This window comes from Hypomesus nipponensis, chromosome 17, assembly GCF_054491055.1.
Source record: "Hypomesus nipponensis isolate SF chromosome 17, ASM5449105v1, whole genome shotgun sequence".
Taxonomy (NCBI): domain Eukaryota; kingdom Metazoa; phylum Chordata; class Actinopteri; order Osmeriformes; family Osmeridae; genus Hypomesus; species Hypomesus nipponensis.
The window spans coordinates 11,238,924-11,263,170 of NC_140377.1; the positions used below are offsets into that span (position 1 = coordinate 11,238,924).

Consider the following 24,247-nt stretch of genomic DNA (forward strand, 5'->3'; position numbering starts at 1 on the left):
TGTATTATTTGTTCTACTGGAAGTATTAATACCAAAAAAAGTCATTTAATATGAACAATAAAGGTATGCACCCACAGTATATAACATATTATGCTCATGTCCTGGAGAATTTTCTTCAGACAGAACGAGGGACAGCCAGGTTTATTAAAAGTGCAGTCAAGACAGAAGAAGCGACTCAAAATAGATTTGGAAAGCTATGTAAGATATCATTAAGCCAAAATGAAGAGAAAAAAAGGTCAAATATTTGGGCTATTGGGGCTCTTTGGTTGTAGCTTTAAATCGATCACCTTCTAAGCTAAATCAACAAACAATCAATATATCAAAAGATTACATCGTTTCTCAAATAAAAACATAAACATGTATCCCTTTTCTAACAGCGCTGTCCTTGGTGTTTGCTCCTTTGGAATGATAGTTTCTCAAGACAATTTGTCTGCCATGAAATTAAACATATATTAAAACATCAGTTCTACCCCAACAGAAGTTCTAATATAGTATATTGAGGTAACACTGGTTTTAAAACAACAAGAGCAACACAACAAACAGTGTATGTTGGGAGTGGGTAAGGCACAGCTTCAGGGTGAATGCAGTTTATAATAGTGTAATCTACACTAGATATTTATTGGTCTTTGTGAATTTCTATATTCAGCAAACTTAGGGCAGCAAAATCACATAAATCAATAGGAAACTAAGTATTTGATGTGAGCCTCTGCCTATTGATGGGTGGCCATTGGTCTTGAAGGTACAATAGGTACGATTATTTCAAGTTTAAACATGTAAGCTGATGTTGCCTTAAGAGAGTTGTGGTTTAGCAACAGCTCAGCGACAATGGAATGTCTATTTCTAGTTATGGAGCAACTCGCTACTTTTGAGCCAATTGTGTTCCAACAATCCAGATCCAGTCATTCACCTTCAGTGAGGCGGGATTTTCTCTTTGGCTTCTCTTGTAAAACCACTGTCAAACAAACTCGAGCTGAAGGAAAGTTAATAAGTTAGGTTAGAAAGTTACCAAGAATTGGGGGCTCTGCTTCTCACATTTGAATTTGTTTTATGATGCTACCTGCAGCTTGGGATTTGCTCAAAGCACATCAATGAGGTGTCCGTTATGAAAAGCTCTTAAGAGACTGAAAAAAGCATTCTTTGGCCCATACAAACAATAAAAGAAGAGCATTACAACAATAACAATCCAGAGATATGTGAAAACAAATTAAAAGGCACCCTCCCTCCCATGACAAACATTCCCAACTCAAAAACCTTGCACATACCGTAGAAAAATACTAGCTCTCATTTTAAATGTATGAATGCAATGTCCTTCCCCACTCAATATCAACATTCCTTTTACATGAGAACCTCATTCAAACTTGATTGCTTTCACACAAATGACATATAATGGTAAACCAATAGAATCGAGTTGAAATGGAAGCTATGCTAGACAGCAGCAGTTCAGAGTTTATATGGCCCAGTCCCAGTATACAGCAAGAAACCTGCAGTGGCTTTATTTTATTTAGGTTCAAGTCCCAGTAAGGCTTGGCGAGGGGAATGGTCCAGAGTACATTTTTTCAATTAAAGAGAAGAATATTGTATGACCTAATATAGCCAGAGGTCAAGTTCGGTCGTTGAGTTCTGGGCCAGTGTTCGAAGGGAAGTCATAAGGTCCAACACATTAGGCTGGATTGAATGATGATGCACATATGATGAGGCTTTGGTTTGATCCAGTATGTCTCTGTTTGTAGCACAGGAATGCTCAGAGGTCATCTCTTAAGGGTCTGATCTTGTGTCTGATTCCAATAAAGGCTGTTTGCCAAATATATTGTGAAGATATCGACTAATCAGGTGAAGGAAAAATGCTTTTCAGTTGCTGTGGCTCCTCCCTTCTTATAGACTAGTGCTTTCAGACTGGATGTCAGGCTGAGTGGGAAGGGCCAAGTAGGGGGTGGGCTCCTGACCAGCAGAGCTCTCCCCCTTTTGGTCCACAGCAATTTCGGGAACAAAGGCTCGACCAATCCCCTTCAGGGACAAGCCTCCATCTACAATGAGCAGAGAGATGTGTAAGTAACCAAATCAACTGAAACACGCCACACTTCCAAGTCTACAGTACACACACCCCCACACACTCCTGGCCTATCATATTCACACAACCGACACCTTGGACTTAAGACAACACAAGCAAGAAAAAAACACCAAGGATATATATCTATGATTTCAATTTGGAATTGATGCAAAGACGAAACAATATAACAAAATGTAACAAGGCATGTTCCTTAATGACAAATTTATCAAATGTGGCTCAAGGCTATCCTTGGTGTGTTCTGAAGAATACATGTCCATGTATACCGCTTCCTGTACCATACTTCAGAATGAAGATGAACCATGAAGTGAAATGGTGTTGGAATATACCATCTGTTGAACTGAGTTAGCTTATCTAGGTAGTTAGCAGGATCAATCAAGGCCAAGCCAAGGGTGTAGTGTAGGTAACATGCATGGTTAAGAAGCAGGGTTAATCTATAGGGCAACATCATACATAAAAGCATGTATGTGGTCACTCACACACTCGGCCATACACCCACATACACATACTGGCACACACACTGGCACACAGATGCAACACTAAAATTAGTAATCAGGAAGCAAGGGCAGCATCAGCCAATCATATCCTTACCATTACCTGCCTCTTAATGTCAGCTCACAGACAGGGAGGATCAGACATCTGCAATATTTTAATATTTCCCATCATGCATTAAATCACCACAATCACAGTCTGTGCGTGAAGCACTAGGAGTCAGTGGCACCAAAAGCAAAGGGAATCATGCCTATAGAAACAATTATCTGTAGAAATCTTTTGAAATGCTGTTTCTCACTTCTGTACACCATTTATCTGTACTATGACGTAATATGCATCTCATTATTAATCAATTAAATGTGATGTTGGATTTGTGAGTAGAACAATACATATTATTTATTGTTCTATTATTATTTTTTATTAATAAATGTAGCTTTGCAAACTGAATTTTTAATCAATCGTGACCCCAAGAATCGATTCGAATCGTGAGGTACCAAAATATTCCCACCCCTAAAAATTAATATAATTAATATTTTGGCAACCAAGGATGTTCCTGCCAGTTGAAAGGCCTCAGTAGCTGGAGCCATGCCTGGACCATTGCATATCTTTAATCTGCTACTAAAACACAGAACAGACTCCTTGGGTTTATCTGGAACTTTATGAGAGTTTCCATGAGGAAAAGGGACATGACAACAGTGTGTGCGTGCAAACACACACATCCACCAAAAAGCCTGGAAGGCAACCTCTGCTCTTCTAGTGTCTTCTTATTACAGGATGTTGATGAAGCTGAAACTCTGTCCTTCTTTAGATCCTTCTTTCCTTCCTTCCTTCAAAGTATTGCTTTCACTTTCTCTACATTTCCTGCACTTATTATAGCTTTTACCTTTTATCTCTCCTTGCCTGATGGCTCTACTTAATCTTTAGACAGTCATCTGTGCTGTTCAAAGTGTGTCCTTTAGTACTATACTTGAGTTACACTCGACACTATGTGCTATAAGCACACAATGTTATGTGACAATCAGAAAGGACACAGCAATAAAATTACCTGTGATGATCTTGGAGGCAGAGCTATAGATCCCATTGTCGTCTCCGCCCGAGGGTTGAGGGGGAGGAGGCATGCTGGGCCGGGGACGGGGCTTAGGGGCGGGCCTAGTGGGTCGGGGGAGGGAGCCCGAATGAAAAGAGGAGAGGGGGTTGGAGGGGGGGCCGTCCTGTGTGGGGGTGCCCGGAGGGGTGGGGGTTCTGGGAGGGGAGAGGTCAGGATCCCCCTGGGGTTGGAGGAGTTGAGGAGGCTGGGGGGGCTGGGGGGGTGGGTGGCTGGGGGCATGAATGTGGCCATCTTTGCCAGACTGGCGTCGGGGTGTGATGGAGGGAAAGGGGCTGTTGGCTGCTGGGCTGGGGGAAGCTCTGGGCTGGGGGTGAGGGTGGGCTGGACTCTGGCTGCTGGACTGAGCTATGAAGGGGGCCTGTCGGGGGGGGGCGGGGGCCTGCTTCTTAGTACCTGGAGAGTAGTCAGAAGAAAACAACAACACTTTATCCAGTTCAATACCCCACACTTTCATCGAGGCGTGAGCATTGATGACTTAGGCTGGTGGATACCAGGGGATGTGGAGTGGTGAAGGAGTGGATTTTTTCTCACCTCGGCGCACCATGTGGGGGCTGGGACCCCTGGACCCACTCTGGGACTGGGGGGTCCCCACCATGAGCTGAGCTGAACCATTCCTCTGTTGAGGGGGTGTGGATGCAGGGTCACGGGCTGGACTGTAAAGATAGGAATATAAAGCAACCAGATGTCAAAACAAACATGTGATGCAATTGACACTTGACACTCAACATGCGATGTCTGAATCAATGAAAAGAGATGCCTTGCAAGACATGCTGACTATTACAAGCTGAGTTTTCTATTAGGTTAGTCACTTTCTCAGCAATCATGGTGGATGATGATTGTATAATTTGATATTTGGAATACATGTGGGTTGAGGTTGCCTTGCTCAATTCAGCACACAATGTAAAAGCAAGATTAAAAACAAACATCTCTGAAATCATAACAACAAGTGCAGCACAATAAATCAATTTGCCAAGATATAGATCAAATCAAACTAATTTGTAGATTTCAGCCAGCAGCGAGAGGAAGTCATGTGACCATCTCCATGGGGATGATGGAGTCAGATAGGATCGACTCATAGAAGGACAGGCAGACAGACACACAAGCAAGAATGCAAACAGACAGACTGACATGAATTATACAGGCAGGACAACAAAAGACAGACAGCAACAGGCAGGTAAAAGAGTCAGTAGTCCTGTACTAAATCATTCACTCTTGAAAGTACACAAATTACTGTACAGCACAACTCACCTCATGGAGGGAGTAATATTAAAACTGATAGATTGACAGATTTCAACATATCTTTATTGAGTCACCACAAATGGACAAAACAAACAGTAAAACGGAGACGGCAAGCCTGAATCAACAGTGGGGAGAACAGCTCCTGATTGCTGATTGGCAGTGTGTGGCGGGAAGGCCCTTGATCAAAGGATCTCGAAGGGGTCTCTGTATCTGCTCACTCCTTACCTGCTCTCCTCAGAGCTGAAAAACACAGGCTGCCCCTGGACTACCTGGACTTCACCTTGACCTCCACCCCCACCACCCAGGCCAGGCTGGCCAGCCTCAGAACCCCCAAACGGGGCCTGGGTCTGGGGCTCGGACTGGGTGAGGCCTTCGGCCTCCAGGGGGGGCAGGGAGGGCTGGAAGACAGGTGAGGTGGGCTGCTGCTGTTTTCTATTTTGGGTGCCAGATCTACGAGGGGGGTGATCCGGCTGTTTGTTAACAGGGCTATGAAGGAGGGGGAGAGGGGGCGAGAGTGAGGACACACACACATACCACTGTCACCGTCAGAGAGCGAGGGAGAGAGAGAAAAATAGAGATATATTCCCCATTTAAGAGACCAGAAAAACAAATGTAGGACATACAACCAAAGTACCACATAAGTTACTTTGATATTTCTTGTCTTGTCAAGAGTATAGTCGAGAGAGGAAACCCACACAAAAAGTACAGCCAGAAAACAAAAATCTAAGCTTTAATAGACACAAAGGAAATTACAGAAGACAAATGAAGACAAATTAGAATTGATATCCCAGCAAATGCCTACAGAAAGTGTCATAGTTCATCAATTTACCAACATTAAGTACCAATTTCTTTTAAGGATAATCATCTTAACATTGCAATACTGTAGTGTAAACAAAGAAACAAAAATTCCCTTTTTAACAAAACAAAACACTAGGTTCACGGGGTTAGAGCTTTCAGGCACAGCTTATGGGGATAGCTTAGGGTTGTGAAGCAGTGACAGTGGCCTATCAGTGACGGTGATGGACTCGTCAGCTACTACATAAAGAGCTTGGACGTCAACGCCCCGTCCCTCCTGCCTGCTGAGGGAACGTGCCAGGGATGGGGGGCGGAGCTGGAATTGGGGGGGGAGGCTGAGGCTGGGGTTGAGGCTGGGGTTGAGGCGGGACAGGTACCTGTCTTTGCGGACGCTCTCCCCCTCCGACCCCTGGCTCCCTGGGCGTCTCCTGTCGAAGGCGCCTGGCTCGGAATCCGGGACAGGCGTATGGGTGGGCATGGCAAACATACCTGACACGTTGAAGTCCACATCTGCAGAGGGTGGAAGGGGGGCAAAGATAAAGATCATTTAGGCAGGCAGATGCTATGATGACAAGGCAGTAACTACTCAACAGTGTAAATTGAGCCAAAATCTGTATCATGAAGTTATCATCAGTTCTTTGTGAGGAACCATAGTTTAATAGTAGGGTGTGGAGAGAAGAAGTGGAATTGAAGCATTGCGAGGAAATGTGCTTTCTCACCATCAGGGAAGAACCAGTCAGCGTGCTGGATGATGGGTTCTATGATGGCTACTACATGGACAGATGTAGCCGCTGCCATCTCTGCCAGAGTTCTGATCAGCGGGGAAAAACACAGTGGGATGAGAAACACCAAGAACAAACACCACGGTTTAGGTTGTGCAGAAAACTTTTGTCGATTTACATTGAAACAGTATTGGATCACAATCCACCAAGGGATACATTGACGCCCTGCCTGTTAATGACACCGAAGTGGGCTGTGTGTAGGGGATCCAGGTGTGTGTGTCTCACCCCTCATTCTTGGCCCACAACAGGTTAGGACCCAGCACTATGGCGACATTACTGGGAGACATCTTGTTCACCTCACTATCCTGAGCCAGCTTGGCCAGAAACTTCACTAAATACCTGCCAACACACACAGAAACATGTAACCATCTTGTACAATGGTGAATAGCAATGATGAGTACATATGAGTAGAATGGAATAGAACCCACCTGAGGTTGGCCTTGTGGTTTTTTGGCATTGAGTCACATATTACCCACAGAGCCTGGAGTCTCTTATCTGGGTCTGACACACTGCAAATAACACACACACCATAACATCTGTCTTCGGCCAATATACCAGGATGCCAAGCAACTATAGTTCTATAAGTCCTATATCATACCAAATTTGGGTTGTGTAAACAGCAAACAGCTTCAGGTGTGTTTATAGCAAACACACTGTAGTGCATGTGTGCACTGTGTGTAAGGAAAGGTAACCTGTGTGTGTGTCAGTTTTTGTGTGTGTGTACGTGTGTGGAGTGTGTTCTTACTTGGATGCTTGAATCCACTCATCATACAGTTGAAAGGTCATGAGGGGTTCAGGTAGTTCCCTGAGGTAGGACTTCAGGGCTCCTGGAAACAGACAAAAAAGACAGACGTACTGCTAAAGTCCTTCACTTCAACTCACTGGCTCAACAATTACAAGGCAACCTATGCTTCTGGCTCAAAGAATGCTTGGAGCTTTTCGTTTTGTTGTCGTTTGTTGCATTTGCTAATATAATCCTTTCCCAGCATGTCTCCCATCCATGTGTGTCTCCCATCCTCGCAAAAGTGAAATGTGAGGAACTCCATCCCATAATTACCCCGTAGTAAACATTATTTGTTTTATAAGGGTTGTACCAGCTACGGCATGGGGGTCGGAGTAAAACTCTTCGAGCTGCGAGGTGGAACAGTCAAGCGCTGCCTTGAGTTTCTTCAGTTTAGAGGCCCCCGCTGCGATTCTGAACAGGCCCTGCACAAACAAAAGATCAATTTGACACATTTTTTGAGGGGAAGCTTTTGTCTAGTTTCGATGCTAATATTAGACCAGGTTGTCTGACTTTTGCAGCAGGAAGAAGAAAAAAGAGAAGCAGAGAATAAAAAGCCTGTTTCCTACTGTGTCCAGGGTGAAATGAGACTATACTAACAGTAATTCTGCATGTAGTTGTCTATGTCCTTGAGGTAGAGCCATAAGAGAGCATGAAACACATTAAACAGTTCTGATTCCCACCATAAAACATTTACTGAATGATAGTCCTGAGTAGATGTAGAGTATGGACTGTTATAATTTAACAGACTTATAGCGCCAAGACTAATAGCTAACAGACAGAAATGTGGTTGTCTGTCCAAAGTTAGAGGTAGCTTTATGCCAAATCTGAGGCTGAACTACCACAAATCGACCACACATGGTTTTAGGTTTTTCTCTGCATCACTGACCCATCTGGAGTGTGGGTACAACCAGCAGAAATACAAACAGAATACCACTGGTCCTTTTCAACCAAACTTTCATATAACTCTAAACCAAGTCCTTTCTGGGCCCAGTTTTAATGTCATTTTGCTGCAGTAAAAGTACCAACTCATCAACCATCCCTGACCTCGATCCTGTCACTTCAACCCTGAACTCCGACCCAGATGGCGCTCACCTCCTCCTTCATGCCTGTCTCCAGCAGCATCATGACGCATGCCTCGATGGGCAGGGCGATCTCACGGTTACTCCTCTTTAGGTGCTCCTCCAGGGCTGTGCCGAAAGCTGGCTTCTCCATCCACGAGTCTAGACACAAAATGTCTGTCAGTGGATGCCTGTTTCCTCAAATTGAATGTAGTCTGAGGGAAATTGAGAGTAATGGTGGATCATAGCTGTGAACTTTACCTTGCTGTGCCTGGATGGTGGGCAGGACTGCCTCAAGAGCTGAGAGAGATCTTCTGTGGTAGTCTGCCTGGGCCTCTAACAACTGAACAACACATACACAGGTGCAAACAAACAAACACACCAAATGTGCATTTAAATACATTATATGATTTCTTCTGTTTTAAATCTGTGAGTTTAACATGGATGATACTGTACCTCGACATAATATCGTGCATAGTCCCCTTCCTTAGAGGAGAAGTTGTACAATTCTGCAGACAGCTGGTCCTGAGTAGGAAACAGGTACAACAAAAAGTATAACATTTTAATTTTTACTTTCAAAACAAAGTTTCAGTTCCCCTCTTAACCCTCCCCCACCCCTAAGTGGCTTTTCAAATTTTCCTGCAACAATCCTTCTACTACCGCCTTAAATGGTATAGGAAATGGAGCCCATTTCACAAGCACCTATGACCAGAGAACCTTAATCTAGACCCATTCTGGCATGGCTTTAATAAGGAATACCATGTTCTGTTCTGTTCATAATCACAATATCTCCTTTGTTACCAAGTTATAATCCCATCTTGATTGGTAGCTACCATAAAATGGAATGTCACTAACAGTTTTCCTCTTCTAAATTTTTCAGGTGACCAAAGCTAGTTCAAGCACTACACCTGTGTTAGCTGCTTCAAGCCCATTGGGCCACGTTTGATAAGGCGGCATTATACTGCTGCACGGATACTCCTACACTCACTGCTGGTTGTTGAATTGTTGTGATGCTGCCACCCTCCACCATCCTCATCTCCCATGTGTTGTTTGCATGTTACTTTCTATCAGGGGGGATTATTTCTCAATTTGCTCCCAGCCTCATATGCTATGTATGTTGCACGCTAATGCTAGACTGCACAAGTCAAACCTATCTCCATGTCTATGGTTATCAAATCAAATAACGTGAGTGTCTTGACTGAACTAGGATTATGGCTGGTTTACCCAAAGTCAAGCACACTCGTGTTTGTTTGGTCAAATAACTGCTTGTTTTTTTATTTATTATGCCCACACATACACATTCAGTGTCCACAGAATACCTTGTAAATCTATACGTGCGAGTTATATTCTATTTCCTTTTGAGGATATGTAACTTCAGTTGCCCATCCCATTAAACCGGATAGGTGTTGACATCATGCTGTAATGGTAGACAATTCACCTCAAAAAAATCAATTTCTAAAATCAATGTAACTGTGTATTTAGTGGCTTTACATTACAGGTCTCCAGGAGTTTTCGCTGTGATTACTATATTGCAGAAATACTTTGCAAATAAACTCTCCATTTAGTATATATTTTAAACCTGTTAATACCTTGCAGATTTCCACTTTGTTCAGAGCCTCGTCCATCTCATCCTTGAGGGAGTCGGCCTTGGCGGCCATCGCCTGACTGTTGCCAGCACTGATGACAGACTTGGTTGCCTGGTGCCACCTGAGGCCAACACAAGTTCTGTTTGTTATTTTGTCCTGCTTTCTCTACTGAGTATACAAAAGAATTCCATCCCAAATTCAACTGACATATCATGCCTTTTTGGATTGTGTTGGACAGTGTTTAATAACTTGATATTCAACTATCAGTGCAGGTCTGGCCCCCAAGGTGCGGGGCAGAGCAGAAGTGGGTCAGATGTGTCACACTACCTGGCTCTGGCTGAGTCATAGTCCAAAACCAGCTTGGCTAGTTGCTTCCTCTGTTTCAGGATGTTGGGAATGTCCACCTAGGACAGTAAAAAAAAAAAAAAGGATGTGAAAGCATGTACACAAACGCACCATGTACATTGGCACACACACACACACAATGAGAAAAATGCTTTCCAATTAAACGTTATACTTTTTAGTAGGGTTAGTAGAGTTAGAATTGGATTCATCCTCATGTGAAACCTTCCTAGTGAAATTACAATTATACTTTAATGAACAGGAAAGAGTTATGGGGTCAAACGGTTTTACAATCAGTTTGTATGCTATAGATATAAAGCTTAAAGACAGGGACAGGCGGGTGTTCAGCTACAGAGTGTATGTGTGTGGCTGTGTGTGCTAGTCAATGCCCACCTCTGCTAGCAGGTTGAGAGGGTCGAGGATATCTTTGACTATTTGGACCTCGTGATGCATCAGTTCAGACGCCAGCTTGCTTTCAGCCTCCCCACACACACCAATCATCTTCCTGCACATACACACACAAGGAGCAGGCACACACACACAAGGATGGAGGAAGGGAGGGATTTAAAAAATAACGTTATCTCTAACATTCCTGGAGAGAAAACAGCACAAACACAAGTGAGGGCCCCTAGACTGGGTGGATAAAGGTAAATTGTGTTTCCATTTGTGGTCAAACCCTCTGACAGCAGTCTCCAGACGCACCCAATCAGACTCTCCTCTCCCAGCTGAGCGCCACCGTCTTCCATGGCCTGGGACAGGGCCGTCAGGGGAAGCTTCTTCTGCAACAAGGTAAACAGAAGCATACTGGGAAATTGAGTTGAATAACAACAATTGTCATCGTATATATTAATGTAGGTGTATGTGATTACCATAGCTTAGTATGTGTTACGTAAGCACCATGGTTATATAGTCTAGGGGATTTTGGGGAAACATAACATGGACATTGGTCAAACTGGAATGGCGTCATTGCTTATGATGTGACAATCGTCAAGAGGGTGCATAAGATAGGGAGAGGATTTCAAAGCCTGGATAATGACAGAGGATTTCCTTTGAGTCGTCCAAGTTTTGTTATAGAGCTGGGTTGGGTCGGCTCGGAAATTGGCAAGCTGCACACTTTTTTTCCAAGAGTCTCTGTTACTGTAAGTAGAGGGAGCTACTGTATTTTATAGTGATAGCAGAGAAACCCAACTCTGAACCTCACTTACTTAAATGCTGTCTCAAATAGCCAAGTTCTAACAGGACACGCAGAGAGAGAGAGAGAGAGAGAGAGAGAGAGAGAGAGAGAGAGAGAGAGAGAGAGAGAGAGGGGGGGGGAGAGAAATACTAGAGGAGAGAGAATCCTCACGTGTCTCTTGTCTGCGTCGGTGCCAGTATGTCCCTGCAGACAGGACACCAGCCTCTTGTGGGCGTTGTGAGACACAAGACGAACCAGCTCCATCCTCCTTTCGATCTGCAAACACACACATACACACACACACACAGAGACACACAAAATGCAAGCATGGGCTTACTAGACCAGGAATACATCCATGTGGAAAACAGATGAATGAAAAAGAAACATTTTGTTAAACCGATTTCATGCGGAAGTCGTTTGAAAACACAGATGTTACACTTACAGATGTGTAACAGTTAGTTCTGGCTGAAACTTTCCATACAGGCCTTGTATTTACACATGATATATGAGGGAGGCCTGTTTTCATTTCCCTAGTTTCAGTCAGGACAGGTAAGTGTGTAACGCATGCCGCACGCTAACATGCAGCCCTAACAGCCAGATGGAGGGTGTGTATGTTAATGTGTGTGTTTGACTATGTGTTTGTGTGTGTGTATGGGTGTGGGGGTGGGGCTAAGGTAGAACCAGTATGATTGATACAGCTGGCCTCTCTCTGAGGTACAGAACTACCACCATATTTCTACACTCTGCAACACCTTCCAGAGATATGAAGAACAGATGAGAATATGTATGGAGTACAGTTGTACCGGTGCTGTGCCAGCAAACTATGAAACACATCAAACTGAAATGCAACTGTGAAAAAGCATTTTTGCTTGATAGCAAAGTTATAGGTATAACGCTGGGCCATATTTTGTGCCACACTAAAAACACGCACAGCATTTTTGGTATGAGGTGAGAGATGTCTGCATTAAAGTGTTAACTTCCTCGTGTATCTTCCTGTTTTACAGTAGGCGCCCAACCAACTGTCTCTAGGGCCATGTCACTGGCAACATCCGACCCTTCCTTCCTCTTCTCTCTCTATCTCTCTCTCATCCTCCTTTCCTGTCCTGTTAATGTACCATTGCTGCATCTCACTCTTTTCCCTCTCCAGTGTTTCCCACAGATTAGAAGGGGAGGGGCGGGGGGGATGTTCCATGTCAGACTGGGGGGGTTGAAAAAAATTCCTTTGTTAATAATTTGTTACACAGAACTTTATTATATAATATTAATCAAAAATGAATCACATGCCCAACCCAAAATACACACATTTAACACCCCATACAAAATTCACACCCCATTCAAGTCCTTCCGCCAGAAACGGAAGAAAAGAAATGAGTTCCCTTATCCAGACACCTGCTTTCTTACCTGCCTGTTTCTACATCTGTTTGTCCACCTCACCTGTTGCTTCAGCTGGCTCTCTCACAGCAGCATGTTGGATGCTGTCCTCCTCTCATACTCTTTCTGGAGCCCCCCCAAAAGTTTCATTAGCCCCCCCCCAATTATAAAAATTCATACAAAAATGACACTATTTAAAAGGATATTTAAAAAAAAGAATTCTGGGGGAACATGCCCCCAGACTCCCCCTAGTTTTGCTGGGTCACAGGAAAAATAATAGGTTTTATCTAGGGGCTTAGCCCTCCCAAAAGTGGGAACCTAGATTTGCCCCTGCTGTCTAGAACGGCGTATCTATGCGTCGTTGCTAATGTGTGCTGACGTTGTGACTGTGTGTCTGTATGTGAAAGAGACGCATATGTGAAAGAGACGCGTGAGTGACCGAGTAAACAACATTTAAAAAAGAATAATGAAATGCAATATGTGGCGGCCGGTGTTGATTCTGTGGCGCACCGCCACAAATTAGTCTATGTGTGGGAAACACTGCTCTCCCTTTCTCTCACTCTATCTATCTCTCTCTTTCTCAAGCCGGCTGGTGTGTCCCCCCCCCCCCTCCTTCCCTCTATCTTTCCACAGCTAGCACTCCCAATTGGGAACCAATTGATTTGTAGACTGTAGAACTAATGCCTAAGTTCTGGTTCATGTCTGACCAGGCTGAGGATGGGTTGATAGGCTTGACATGACTCCAGGGACTGCTAGACACGTTTTCTGGTCACCACATACCTCTACTATCTTTGTTGATGAAAAGTGAGTTATGCATGTTAAGTATGAAGGCCATAAAGATACACTATAAAGACTAGTAGGGATCTGATCAAGAGATAATGCATTTGGTCATGTTATAAATGGGAAATGGAGGATGGAAAACAAGAGAGAGGGGCAGTGGAGAGATGGAGAAAAAAAGGCACAGCCAGAGGGAGAGAGAGAGGGAGACAAAAGAGAGAGAGCAAGGGAGAGAGAGAGAGAGAGAGGTGTGACCAAAAAAACAGCAATAGACAGACAAAAACAAGCACTTGTTCAGCACTTCCACAGACAGGAAGAGGGTCGGGGCCATGGCCTGATCCAAACTGGCTCCACACACACAGAACACACACTCCTGATGAAGAATTATCAACACACTGTTGTAATTATGAAGATGGAGAAATTATCATGGTTTATATGATTGATATAGAACCACTTAATCACCTTTTTTACTTTTATATGCTGTATTATTGAAAACCAGATCCACAGCTGTTGATTGATCAGAATTGCCACTAAAACTAGAAATAAAGGCCAAATGTGGAAGACCAGATAGATAGAGTTTGAGTGCAAGAGAGAGAAGTATGTGTGTAGGCCTCTCCCATGAAGGACTACAAAGCCCAGATATTGAGAACTACAAGTGTCAGACATCAGGGGACAGATTTGTCCTTAAACTCAGTATCCCTGTGCAGCAGGGCCGCAAGGCCTCACGAAGGCCCTGGAAGGAGAAGAGGAAAAGTACTGTCAATGTAAATTCTGTGACAATTAACCAACCGGGTGTGAATACATAAATGCATCAGTGACCAACTATAATGCACCAATGACAAAATGTCACAAAATAATGGAAAGTAAATATATAAGCAAATGTCCGGACAAAAATTCCAGTCTGATCTCGAGACCAAATTCATGTTTGTTGGAATCAATCCTTTGTGTTATATTCGAATAAACACTTTGCATCATACACTGCTGCCGTTTCTGTGCTGTTTTAAAACTTTGATATTGGTTAACAACTTTGATTATTAATTCGACGACACTCCACTGCTCCTTCTCTCCCATCTGGCACAGTCGACAGCTGCATTTACCTAGTCCTGACCTCTGGCTGGGGTGGGGAAGAACAAGCCAACTAACAGAGGGCCATGGCAAGTCATACAAAAATCTTTTTCCAGAGAGACCAGTAGCCAGCAACAACAGAAAGCTGTTGACCCCCTGACCATAAATAAAATAGAATCTGGAACGTCCTTCGACTCAGGCTGTTGCTCCAGCTTTCTCTCATAGTTTACCTGGCTGACTGGACGACTCACTAAATTAAGGACTGACAGGCTGATTCACTGACTGGCTGACTAAATAACTTGCTTGTATCAGTCGTGGCAGAGCCCTTGCCTTACTTTTCAGTGTGTCAGCCCACAGAAAATGCACTATAAGCCATTCTGGCTAGACCTAATGTCAGTCAGCCAGTCAGGGCTGCATCTTCTGTAGAGAGAGACGTGTTGAAACAAGTGCTGGAGGCCGTAGTACTGCCGTGGAAAGACCAACAGTAAAACGACATTGTCACATTACTTTAAACTAAAGTGCTAGGAGAGAGAGTGGGAGAGATTTGTTGCTCGTTTTCCGGGAGGAGAATTGGCCAAGTAAACACAATGGTACGATGGCCCTGAAGTGCAAAACACACACCCTAATATGAGTACATCCCCCAAATGAAAACACTCCCCCCAAATACGAGTCAACTCCCCCCAAATCGGATGACTTGTTCACCTCCCTCCAATACAAAAACACACTCCCCCAAATGGAAAACGACATTACATTAACTCAAAAACACATTACATTAACTCTGAACGGAAAGGGTAGGTACTACACTTTAGCGCTGATTGGATGCAGTAGGCTAACTAACAAGACGTGAAATTGATCGACAGAAGTACAAAATGCAATAAAAAATGCGAGTTACGTGCACCAGAACATTTGTTTGGCTATCGAAGAATGTAGCCAATAGTAGGCTACTTAGGCAAAAGTATTTCGTGTTAAATGTAAAACTTAGCCTGGCTGCCAGCCCAACTTCTCCCCGTCCACAAAAAAATTTGGTCGGGAAGTTGGGTCTGGAGGGTATCGTATTGGGAACAACTACATAAAACCAGGATCTGGGCGGACCAGTGAAATTGCCAGGGCGGGCTTTATATGATGATGGACAAATGATCAACAGTAACGTAATCAACAACGTCACGAAAGAGCCCTTGGGTTGAATTCGTTTTCAACAAACAACATATTACGTTGCTCTGATTGGTTGTAGGTCTATCCAATTGAGCGTAGAGGCTTTTGTTTTACGAGTTCGGTTGAAACACGCCCCGTAGTCACAGCCCAACGGAGAGTTTTCAGACTCATATTCTGACTAGAATTATGAGTATGACAACGTCAAGCTATGTAAAACTCGATAGCCAAACAACTATCCTGGTCCACGTCACTCTGTCATTGTGGCATTTCGTTCTTCTGTAATTGACTATTAGTTTTTTCTTCTGAAAATTCCTGCTTCCTTCGACTGCGTCTTTAGCGTGCGCCCCTACTTATATTGTGAAACGTTAACGGCAAATCTAAGATTATTTCATAGGAATGACCCTAATTAAAATAAAGAGTAGTGTCATGACTCCACATATGGAAACACAAATGTTTACTCTTTCCTTCCAACCAAAACAATCAAGTTCATGATAATGACAAGAGTTACGTGGACTAGTTGTTTGGCTATCGATGTTTACGTTTAACACGCAATTTATGCTTTTGCATACGTAGCCTATACATGCTTCGATCCACAAATAAATGTCCTGGTGCACGTAACTCTGTCAGGCTATTGCATTTTGTACTTCTGTCGATCAATTTCTTATTTCTTGTTAGTTAGCCTACTGCATCCAAAAGTCTCACTGAACGGAAAGGGTAGGTACTACACTTCAGGGCTGATCAGCCCTGAAGTGTAGTACCTACCCTTTCCGTTCAGAGTTAATGTAATGTGTTTTTGATTTAATGTAATGTCGTTTTCCATTTGGGAGAGCGTGTTTTTGTATTGGGGGGAGGTGAACAAGTCATCCGATTTGGGGGGAGTTGACTCGTACTGGGGGGGAGTGTTTTCATTTGGGGGATGTACTCATATTAGGGGGTGTGTTTTGCACTTCAGGGCAACCGTACAATGGTAGTACAACCGTACAGGGCAACCTGTCCATTGCACCGTACAATGGACAGTCTGACAAGCAGAGTTGGGTTGTGGGATGTGTGGAAAACAAATGCAAACAGGCACATCTGTAATTAGTTACGGTCCAAATTGACAGAACTCCCACTAAAGAGCCATTATCAAACAAGACAACTCGCTATGTATCTCTGCTCTGCACGTTGAAATGATATTATTGTGTTTACAGAGAAAGATCTGTCTGCCATATGCAATTTAACTTGTTGACAGTGCTAAACAATTTTCCCACAGGTCATGTGTAATATTTGTTGATTGCCATCATCCCTCCTGTATGTTTACTGCAAGAGTTTGTGGCTATGTGCCTGCCTCCCTTCTTACATCCATGTATTTCTGTAAAACCTCACTAAGATAGATTTTAGTAGTCTAACATCCAGATTAGCTATCTGAATGCTGGACTGCATCATCACTGATATCCAAACAACTATTACTCTATTCAGCAGGAATGAGAAGTAGGAATGTTCTAGCACAGCACAAAGCATTTCTCCATAGAGGCAAAGTTCAGCAGAGACACCCATAGAGAGGGATTGCCATGCATTCCCCTGAGGGGCTGGGTCAAGGCAGTGTAAATTATCATTCAGGGCTAGAACACTGGCTTTAACTCTGAGGTATTCCGTTTGAGGAGTTGCCACCTCAAACTGAATGATGAAGAATACTCTATATAGTATATAGTAATATTACAAAGGCACAGTATTATTGTGTCTTATTAACATAACTATTTAATTATACACCACATTCCATCTAGTATTTGAGTATCTTTTCATATGTGCAGGGTGAGGCTTCGGTTCATAGTACAGCTTGACGTGTCATAAAAGTGTGACTCCATTTTTATAATGAGGAGCTGAGGCGGGGGGGGGGGGGGGGTCAGGGCGAGGGCTGAATGGAGAACAGGGAAACACTCTTCATGCTGTTCAGATAAAGTCATTCTCTGTCACTCCTTCATAACAAGTCTCACAATTAGTCACACTCCTCCCCTATAAACACACCGCACACTCTACTGCGCCCCCAACGCCTCAAACCCCCGCCTTTCCTATTACACCTACAAGGGTCACATTTCCTCTTCTCTGTCTCATGTATCTCTAAACTCATATCTGTCCATCCCTTCTTCTCTCTGTTCATCCATCTACTAACCAGTCTTTTCATTCAGCTAACATGTTCATGTTCAACATGCATCCTTGCGTTCAAGAGCACAAACTGCCGAGATCTGTCTTGATTGAAAAAACATGGGAGCTCTCTTTCCCACAAAAAGAAGTTGGCAACATACACCTGCCCCCTCTTAACACACACGCTGGCCGTATGTTGGCAACTACTCATTAAAAACGAACCCAACGACATATCGCAGCCAATAAGACCACTGACCATGGAGAGACCTGAATTTTTGTTCTTTTTTGGAGTAAGTTATTCAAGTTGTTTTGGTTTCACTTACTTCCAAGAGTGAATCATGGTAGTAAATCAAATCAAAAAATCGTAGTAGGTGTAGTAGACTCCACTGAGGTGTAGTAGACTGCACTGAGGTGATTATAAAACACAGTTCCACTGGAATGGGACAAAGCCTATGGGTTCTGTTCAGAGTGTCCTAAGAAAGGAGACCTTGAAGGGGAGTACACTTCGAAATGGTAGTACACTTCTGAGAAATGTAAGAATGGACATGTTTACCTGTAGAAGGTCATCACTCAGCACCTCTGTCTTCTCTGCTCTGTGGAGAGAAGCACATCAAAGGTTAGATGACAAACAAGTGGTTCGGATGGCTGAGCGGTTAGGGAGTCAGACTATTAATCAGAATGTTGTTGGTTCGATTCCCGGCCATGCCAAATTACATTGTGTCCTTGGGCAAGGCACTTCACCCTACTTGCCTCGGGGGGAATGTCCCTGTACTTACTGTAAGTCACTCTGGATAAGAGCGTCTGCTAAATGACTAAATGTAAATGTAAACCAAAGCAGTGAATCACAAAGCTTAAAACCTTTATCTAAAATGGCATGATATAGCTACGACCCACTTCCTGGAAGTGTGTGTAACATGATATCCTATCCCAGGGCACTTCAAATGTCTTCTAAAGCAATATTAGGACTGAGTCAGTAAACTTTTAAATACATGTTAAAGTGTTAATTATGAGCACCTGATGACATTGTAAGTAAATCCTGAGACAATGGACTTGGTGCATCAACATGTATATGCTGTTCAGAAGCGATCCTTGGTGTAATCCTCCTAAAAAAATGTTTTTATTGGTTTTCAACAAACTACAAAGCATTCATAGGCTAACAAAATAGCGTAATGAGTTAACTATTTTTGAGTGGTGCAACTGCATCGCACTATTTTAGCTGAACAAGAAGTAACTTGCAGTGTGACTGTCAAACTGAAGTCTTGTCAGGATAAAGAGTGTTGTTTGACTACCTAAGCAAACAATATGCATACTATGAATTCAAGTAGTCAAGTAGTCTTATATCAATACTTTGCATGTGTTAATACAAACTTTACAATCAACAAATATTGGCCTAAATCCATAGTCAATATCCCTTTGACCAAAATATAAAATCAAAGCCTACAGCACACTCACACAGACATGCACTAACACCTACAACACACATACAAGCATCCCATCTCTACTCAATGTTGGCGTTAAAAAAAAAAGAGCTTTCTAGATTTCTGAAACATAACTCCTGTTCTGTGAAATCCACCTAGTTTGTTATGGCAACAGGGTGAGGTAAGGTGTAACCTATTTGTGTGTTGTCTGATGCAAGTTTGTCAGCTATTGGGGTTGGAAGGAAAAGTTTTGACAGGGAGCTATCTTTTTAATGTACGTTTAACAGAGCTGCTGTGAAAACTAAATGTTCCAGTTTGAGATAAATACTATTCAATCTAATGTAACCTATGTTGTATCAGTCCAATACATATTAAATGACACAGTGCAGTTTAGATATTGACTCTTTCAGAAAGATATAAAATAAAATGAAAATGAAAACAATATTGTTAGATATATATTAGGTGGAAAGTATGTCACTCCATTGAAAATCTTAGCTGGTTGGAAGTGATGTGGAATATGGAATTACCCTCTAATGACATATGACAGACTTAACATATTGTGTGTGCATGTATGTGTGCGTGTGTGTGTGTGTGTGTGGGGGGGGGGGGGTATGGCTGAAGAAAATTGTTAATGCATCATTGGGGAGTTTTAATACTGCTGAGCCAGGAAGATCATAAACTGAGGTCATCCCTTACACACACATACATACAATCTTCAATATGCAGGCACACAGTCATGGTACACATCCACACAATCATGTGCATACACACACACACACATACACACAATCCTTCCCCAGAGGCTTTCTAGCAGGACCAGCAGACTAGGCCTAAAGCTCACTGGGATCAGTTAACCCTCATTCACACAAGCACAACTTCTGCATGTGTACATAGTTATGGTTTGGTTGACACTTCCATTCAAAATTCCCCCCAAACAAACTGCTAATGTTTCCATCACATCACATTCACAACCAATCACAAAGCCATTTGACACATCAACTCACATTGTAAATACCCCATATTGTAAGTAGTGCTATCTCTGCAAAATCACAGATTGTTTACAAATCCAGGTTAAACAGAAAGATTTTTCAACCGTATGGACGGTCATGATTATAACCAATACAGTCCTATTGTTTCTGGTAATATTCTTTATTAAGATTTTATAGAACAAACCAACCTCCCAGTGCATAGCTATCACAACTGATACAGCACCTAGCTATGTTAGTCTGCTGAACATCAAACTGCTTACGTCACAAAACACTTTGACATCGATTCAGTTAGGCTTGTGGTGGTTATTAGAATTTCCTTTCTTTGAAGGCTTTTCACAAACCATAACTTACTACAGTTTTTTTGTTTATTAACAACATTATAAAATACTGTAAATGTGAAGTAATATCCTCAGTACACTCCACTACACACACTACCTTAAACTGTGCAACCTGTGTGGCACTGAATGCTTTTATTAGTCCCAAAGTTGTGTGTTTGCAATCTATCGCAAGGTCTTCGTATGTTTGATGCATAAGTAAGATGCACAGTAATCCAATCTATGATCATGAGCACCCATAAGGAGAAAAACACATAAACCAAACCATATTCTTATTATTAAGAATATATCAATGGTAGCTAGATAGCAGCCTAAAAACTAGGAAGAAGCCGATTAAAAAATGTCTATCAATATTCAATTTGCATTGATTTTGCCCATGCAGGACTTTCGGACATAGTTCTATGAATAGACTCTCCTGTGCTACAGCCCAGACTGAACCAGGGAGAAGGCAAGCACTGGTGTTATATTACAATTCTACAAGGTAAACTGTGGTGATGAGGAATGGATCAATAAAATGATTTTATGAATATGCATGCATGCAAGCTCCACCTCTTCCCTCAGATGGGTTTGTTTGGCAGAGGGGGAATATGTTTAACTTTACATTTATTATATTTATACAAAATGTTATCATATACTTCATAATATAATCATTTATACAAACAGAGGAACAGAGTCCGAAGCAGTGAGATAGTTTAACTATGTTTTGCAGACAATTATCCACGTTAGAACAACCAGATAACCCATAATGCTTTGCATACAATTATGGCAAGTAAGCCCAAAACAACACTTGATATACAGTACAATACCAGTTATGTAACTAGTAATGACAGAATATATGTTTGAAATAACTCATCTTTATGGTATGTGTGGAGTAACAGGAAGTACTGAAAAAGAGAAAGACTATTGGAAACCAGAATATACAGATAATATCTTGAACGGCTTTCTAATAGCGCTTAGTGGATGCTATGGGTTGATGAAGGTTACTATGGCTGTTGCTAAACTGTATATGAAACCATAGTTATTTACAGCATAGAGTCTAAAGGTGTAATTTGTTCGGAAACACATTGTCACTGATAAAGCTACATAGGCCTAAGCGTTGAGAGGAAGCAAATGAAGATGCCACATAGCCTGCTCACATACAGCGTCTCTAGATGTAGAGCTGGTGTCCTTCACAAAGACCAAATACAGTAGAACGCCTTCATGACAACAGCCCCAATTAACTGAATATTGAGACTAGTTTGTTGCTACTGAGCTAATTTAACGTGGAGGAATTTACGTGGACTGACTTAACGTAAGGCCCGACCTTTGTCTATTAGGATGGGTGTTTCCCTTTTCCAGATTATTGTAATATGAAAGAGGTGATGGGTATTCCAGCAGTCTTTAAACAGACCACAGGGGTTCTAAGGGATGTATCCTTACTCTGTAAAATAGGACACATCCATTACCAGTGGAAACATTTTGATGATCTGTCTAGATCACTGACATCAAGCTACATTTAATCCAGGCCTGGATCTACTTTATCTAGGCTAACACAAATGCAAATACTATGCAATTACACATCCCTGTACTCTGCACAGCATTTTGACATGTTGCACACAGGTACGTTGAGTGGAATGTGAGTTTGTTGAGTGTGCCGACATCGAGATTTGTGCTTGCATAAACAGATGTCTATCAGTGAGCTGTCAGTTTGCTTTGCTGCTTCTTTCATTGCTCTTACCCAATAAATGACTCCATGCAAATGAATAATGATGCATAGGGAAACATTCCTCTTACACAAAAATACAACAAAATTGTTACAATTTCAGGCATGGTGGAGAGACCAACTCCTAATGTAGCTGAAGACACCATAGTTGGAGGTTGAGAGTAAGAGGAGAGGGGAAAGAGGGAAGGGGCACTGAGAGGTTAAAGGTAATCCCTGATAGTATAGAGAGATAGAAGCAGGACAGAGAAATGGGGAAGGGCCCATGTATATATGTAGGTCCTGGGGATCTGAGTGGATTAATAGTTGCTCCCCCACTTTCCATTATTTTTTCCCAAAGTAGCCTTCTACTTTCAGAGACAGAAATAATTACCTGTTAATCCAGTTTGGTAATTAACATATGCGTGCATTAAATCAAATGTGTGCCCAGTGGGGTGTAATATACGCCAAAAGTATTATGCCAAAGTTTTTGTACATGGCAAGACTGTTAATGAATACGTTTATGAAGATGCAATGAGCTTGAATTTGACCTATCTAATGTTTTCAACTTTGCAGGTAATTATATGGCCAAAACCTTCTGACACCGCCCACTGATTGCTTCTCTGTGGCTCACATGGGGGTGGTTATCTCGCGAATTCAGAAAATAACAGATGACACGTATCATTGTAACTCAAAATTATTGAACTGTTACAAATGTTGCAAAATACTATGTTTACGCACACAGTAGACAAAGTAGCTAGTGAATTTTTAAGGTAGCCCATATGACTTGTTACTATGTAACTGAGTGCGGACAAAATGTCAGTCAAAACGTATTCTTCGTATCACATACCTTCCAACTGTTTGGTTGGCGAGCTGTTTCATGCGGTTAAACTGTTTCTTCATTTTGCTTTCCAGTACCACTGAATCCAATGAGTAAAAAAGTGTGAGGTGCCTTAAGTTGCCTTTTATTCTTCATCAATTGTAAGTCCAAAAGTTGTCTTACGTTGCTGCCATTATCATAGAAAAAGCGACGCCGATCTCGTATGTTATAGAACTAAATAGCCTGTGAACGGATTTTTCATTCCTTCCAAAAGTTTCCACCTTTACTAATCGAAAATGAGATTACAAAATACAACATTCACCCACTTTTTCCGGCTCCATATCAAGTTTGTAAGATACTCCCATCATATCATTATGTGTTGAACTGTGCTTTATGGGGAAAGGAGGAAGTGCTCTTCACTTCCCTACTGTATGCTGTGGCCAGTGGTGACATGTGATACCTAAGTAAAACTGCTGAAGCACGGCCCTAGTAATGGACCTATATGATATGCAAAATCCAAAATATTTACATTGTTGTAAAGCTGGGCCTTTGATAAACGTCATGGTTGAAGTTATATCATACCAGTTTATTGGTGACAAGATGTAGCAGGGTTTATCCTTATTGTGTTATAGAATACTATAGTAGCAGTCAATTGCATTATTTCTGTCGGTATGTGTATGTATTGTGATAGGCATATTTATTTATATGCCAAAGGGGCCGATCTTATTTAGTCTAACTTAGTCTCAGTCTAACTTCTAGAACATTATGTTGTCATTCCTAGAGTTCTACTGCAACCATGTGGTTGTTTAGGTATCTTGTCTTTTAGATCATTGTGCAGTTAGATGTGTACAACCTTCTCAGATTCTACACCAAAACATGTTTTAATTCCATTTCATTGGGATGATTGGTTCGAAAAAGGCGGTACGCCTGTACTGTAGTTTATTATAAATACAATCTCCTTGAAGACATCATCTTTACCTCCTATAAACCCTGTGTTGTGAGGTAGCCCGTCACTACCAGGACATTCAGGAAGTGGACCCAAGAGGCCAAAGAAGCTCTGCGAGCCTGCTATGAATGCACAGACAGGAATGTACTG

General features: G+C 42.3%; 1 protein-coding gene across 2 annotated transcripts; it reads right to left on the reverse strand.

Annotated features, from left to right (window-relative positions):
- Positions 1-126: 126 nt before the first annotated feature.
- arhgap17b (Rho GTPase activating protein 17b) lies at positions 127-23,540 on the reverse strand. Of its 2 annotated transcripts, XM_084678837.1 has the most exons (20): positions 23,182-23,540; positions 18,465-18,504; positions 11,597-11,701; positions 10,954-11,030; positions 10,645-10,756; positions 10,237-10,313; positions 9,913-10,030; positions 8,780-8,848; positions 8,585-8,666; positions 8,358-8,485; positions 7,576-7,687; positions 7,227-7,308; positions 6,910-6,990; positions 6,707-6,820; positions 6,419-6,510; positions 6,077-6,209; positions 5,130-5,390; positions 4,197-4,318; positions 3,603-4,058; positions 127-2,024 (listed from the first exon to the last, which is right to left on the reverse strand). In XM_084678837.1, the coding sequence occupies exons 1-20, from the start codon at positions 23,232-23,234 to the stop codon at positions 1,873-1,875; spliced, it is 2,466 nt and encodes an 821-aa protein (XP_084534963.1). In that variant the 5' UTR covers positions 23,235-23,540; the 3' UTR covers positions 127-1,872. The 2 variants fall into 2 exon arrangements, with proteins under 2 accessions (XP_084534963.1, XP_084534964.1); XM_084678838.1 differs by lacking the exon at positions 5,130-5,390.
- Between the last annotated feature and the right edge of the window lie 707 nt (positions 23,541-24,247).

Excerpts from the sequence above, each read along its gene's own strand:
- arhgap17b (XM_084678837.1), bottom strand. The coding sequence starts at position 23,234 with ATGAAGAAACAGTTTAACCGCATGAAACAGCTCGCCAACCAAACAGTT. Across the intron at positions 10,314-10,644 it reads CTCTCAACCTGCTAGCAGAG|GTGGACATTCCCAACATCCT; the intron begins GTGGGCATTGAC and ends TTACTGTCCTAG. Across the intron at positions 10,031-10,236 it reads TATGACTCAGCCAGAGCCAG|GTGGCACCAGGCAACCAAGT; the intron begins GTAGTGTGACAC and ends TGTTGGCCTCAG.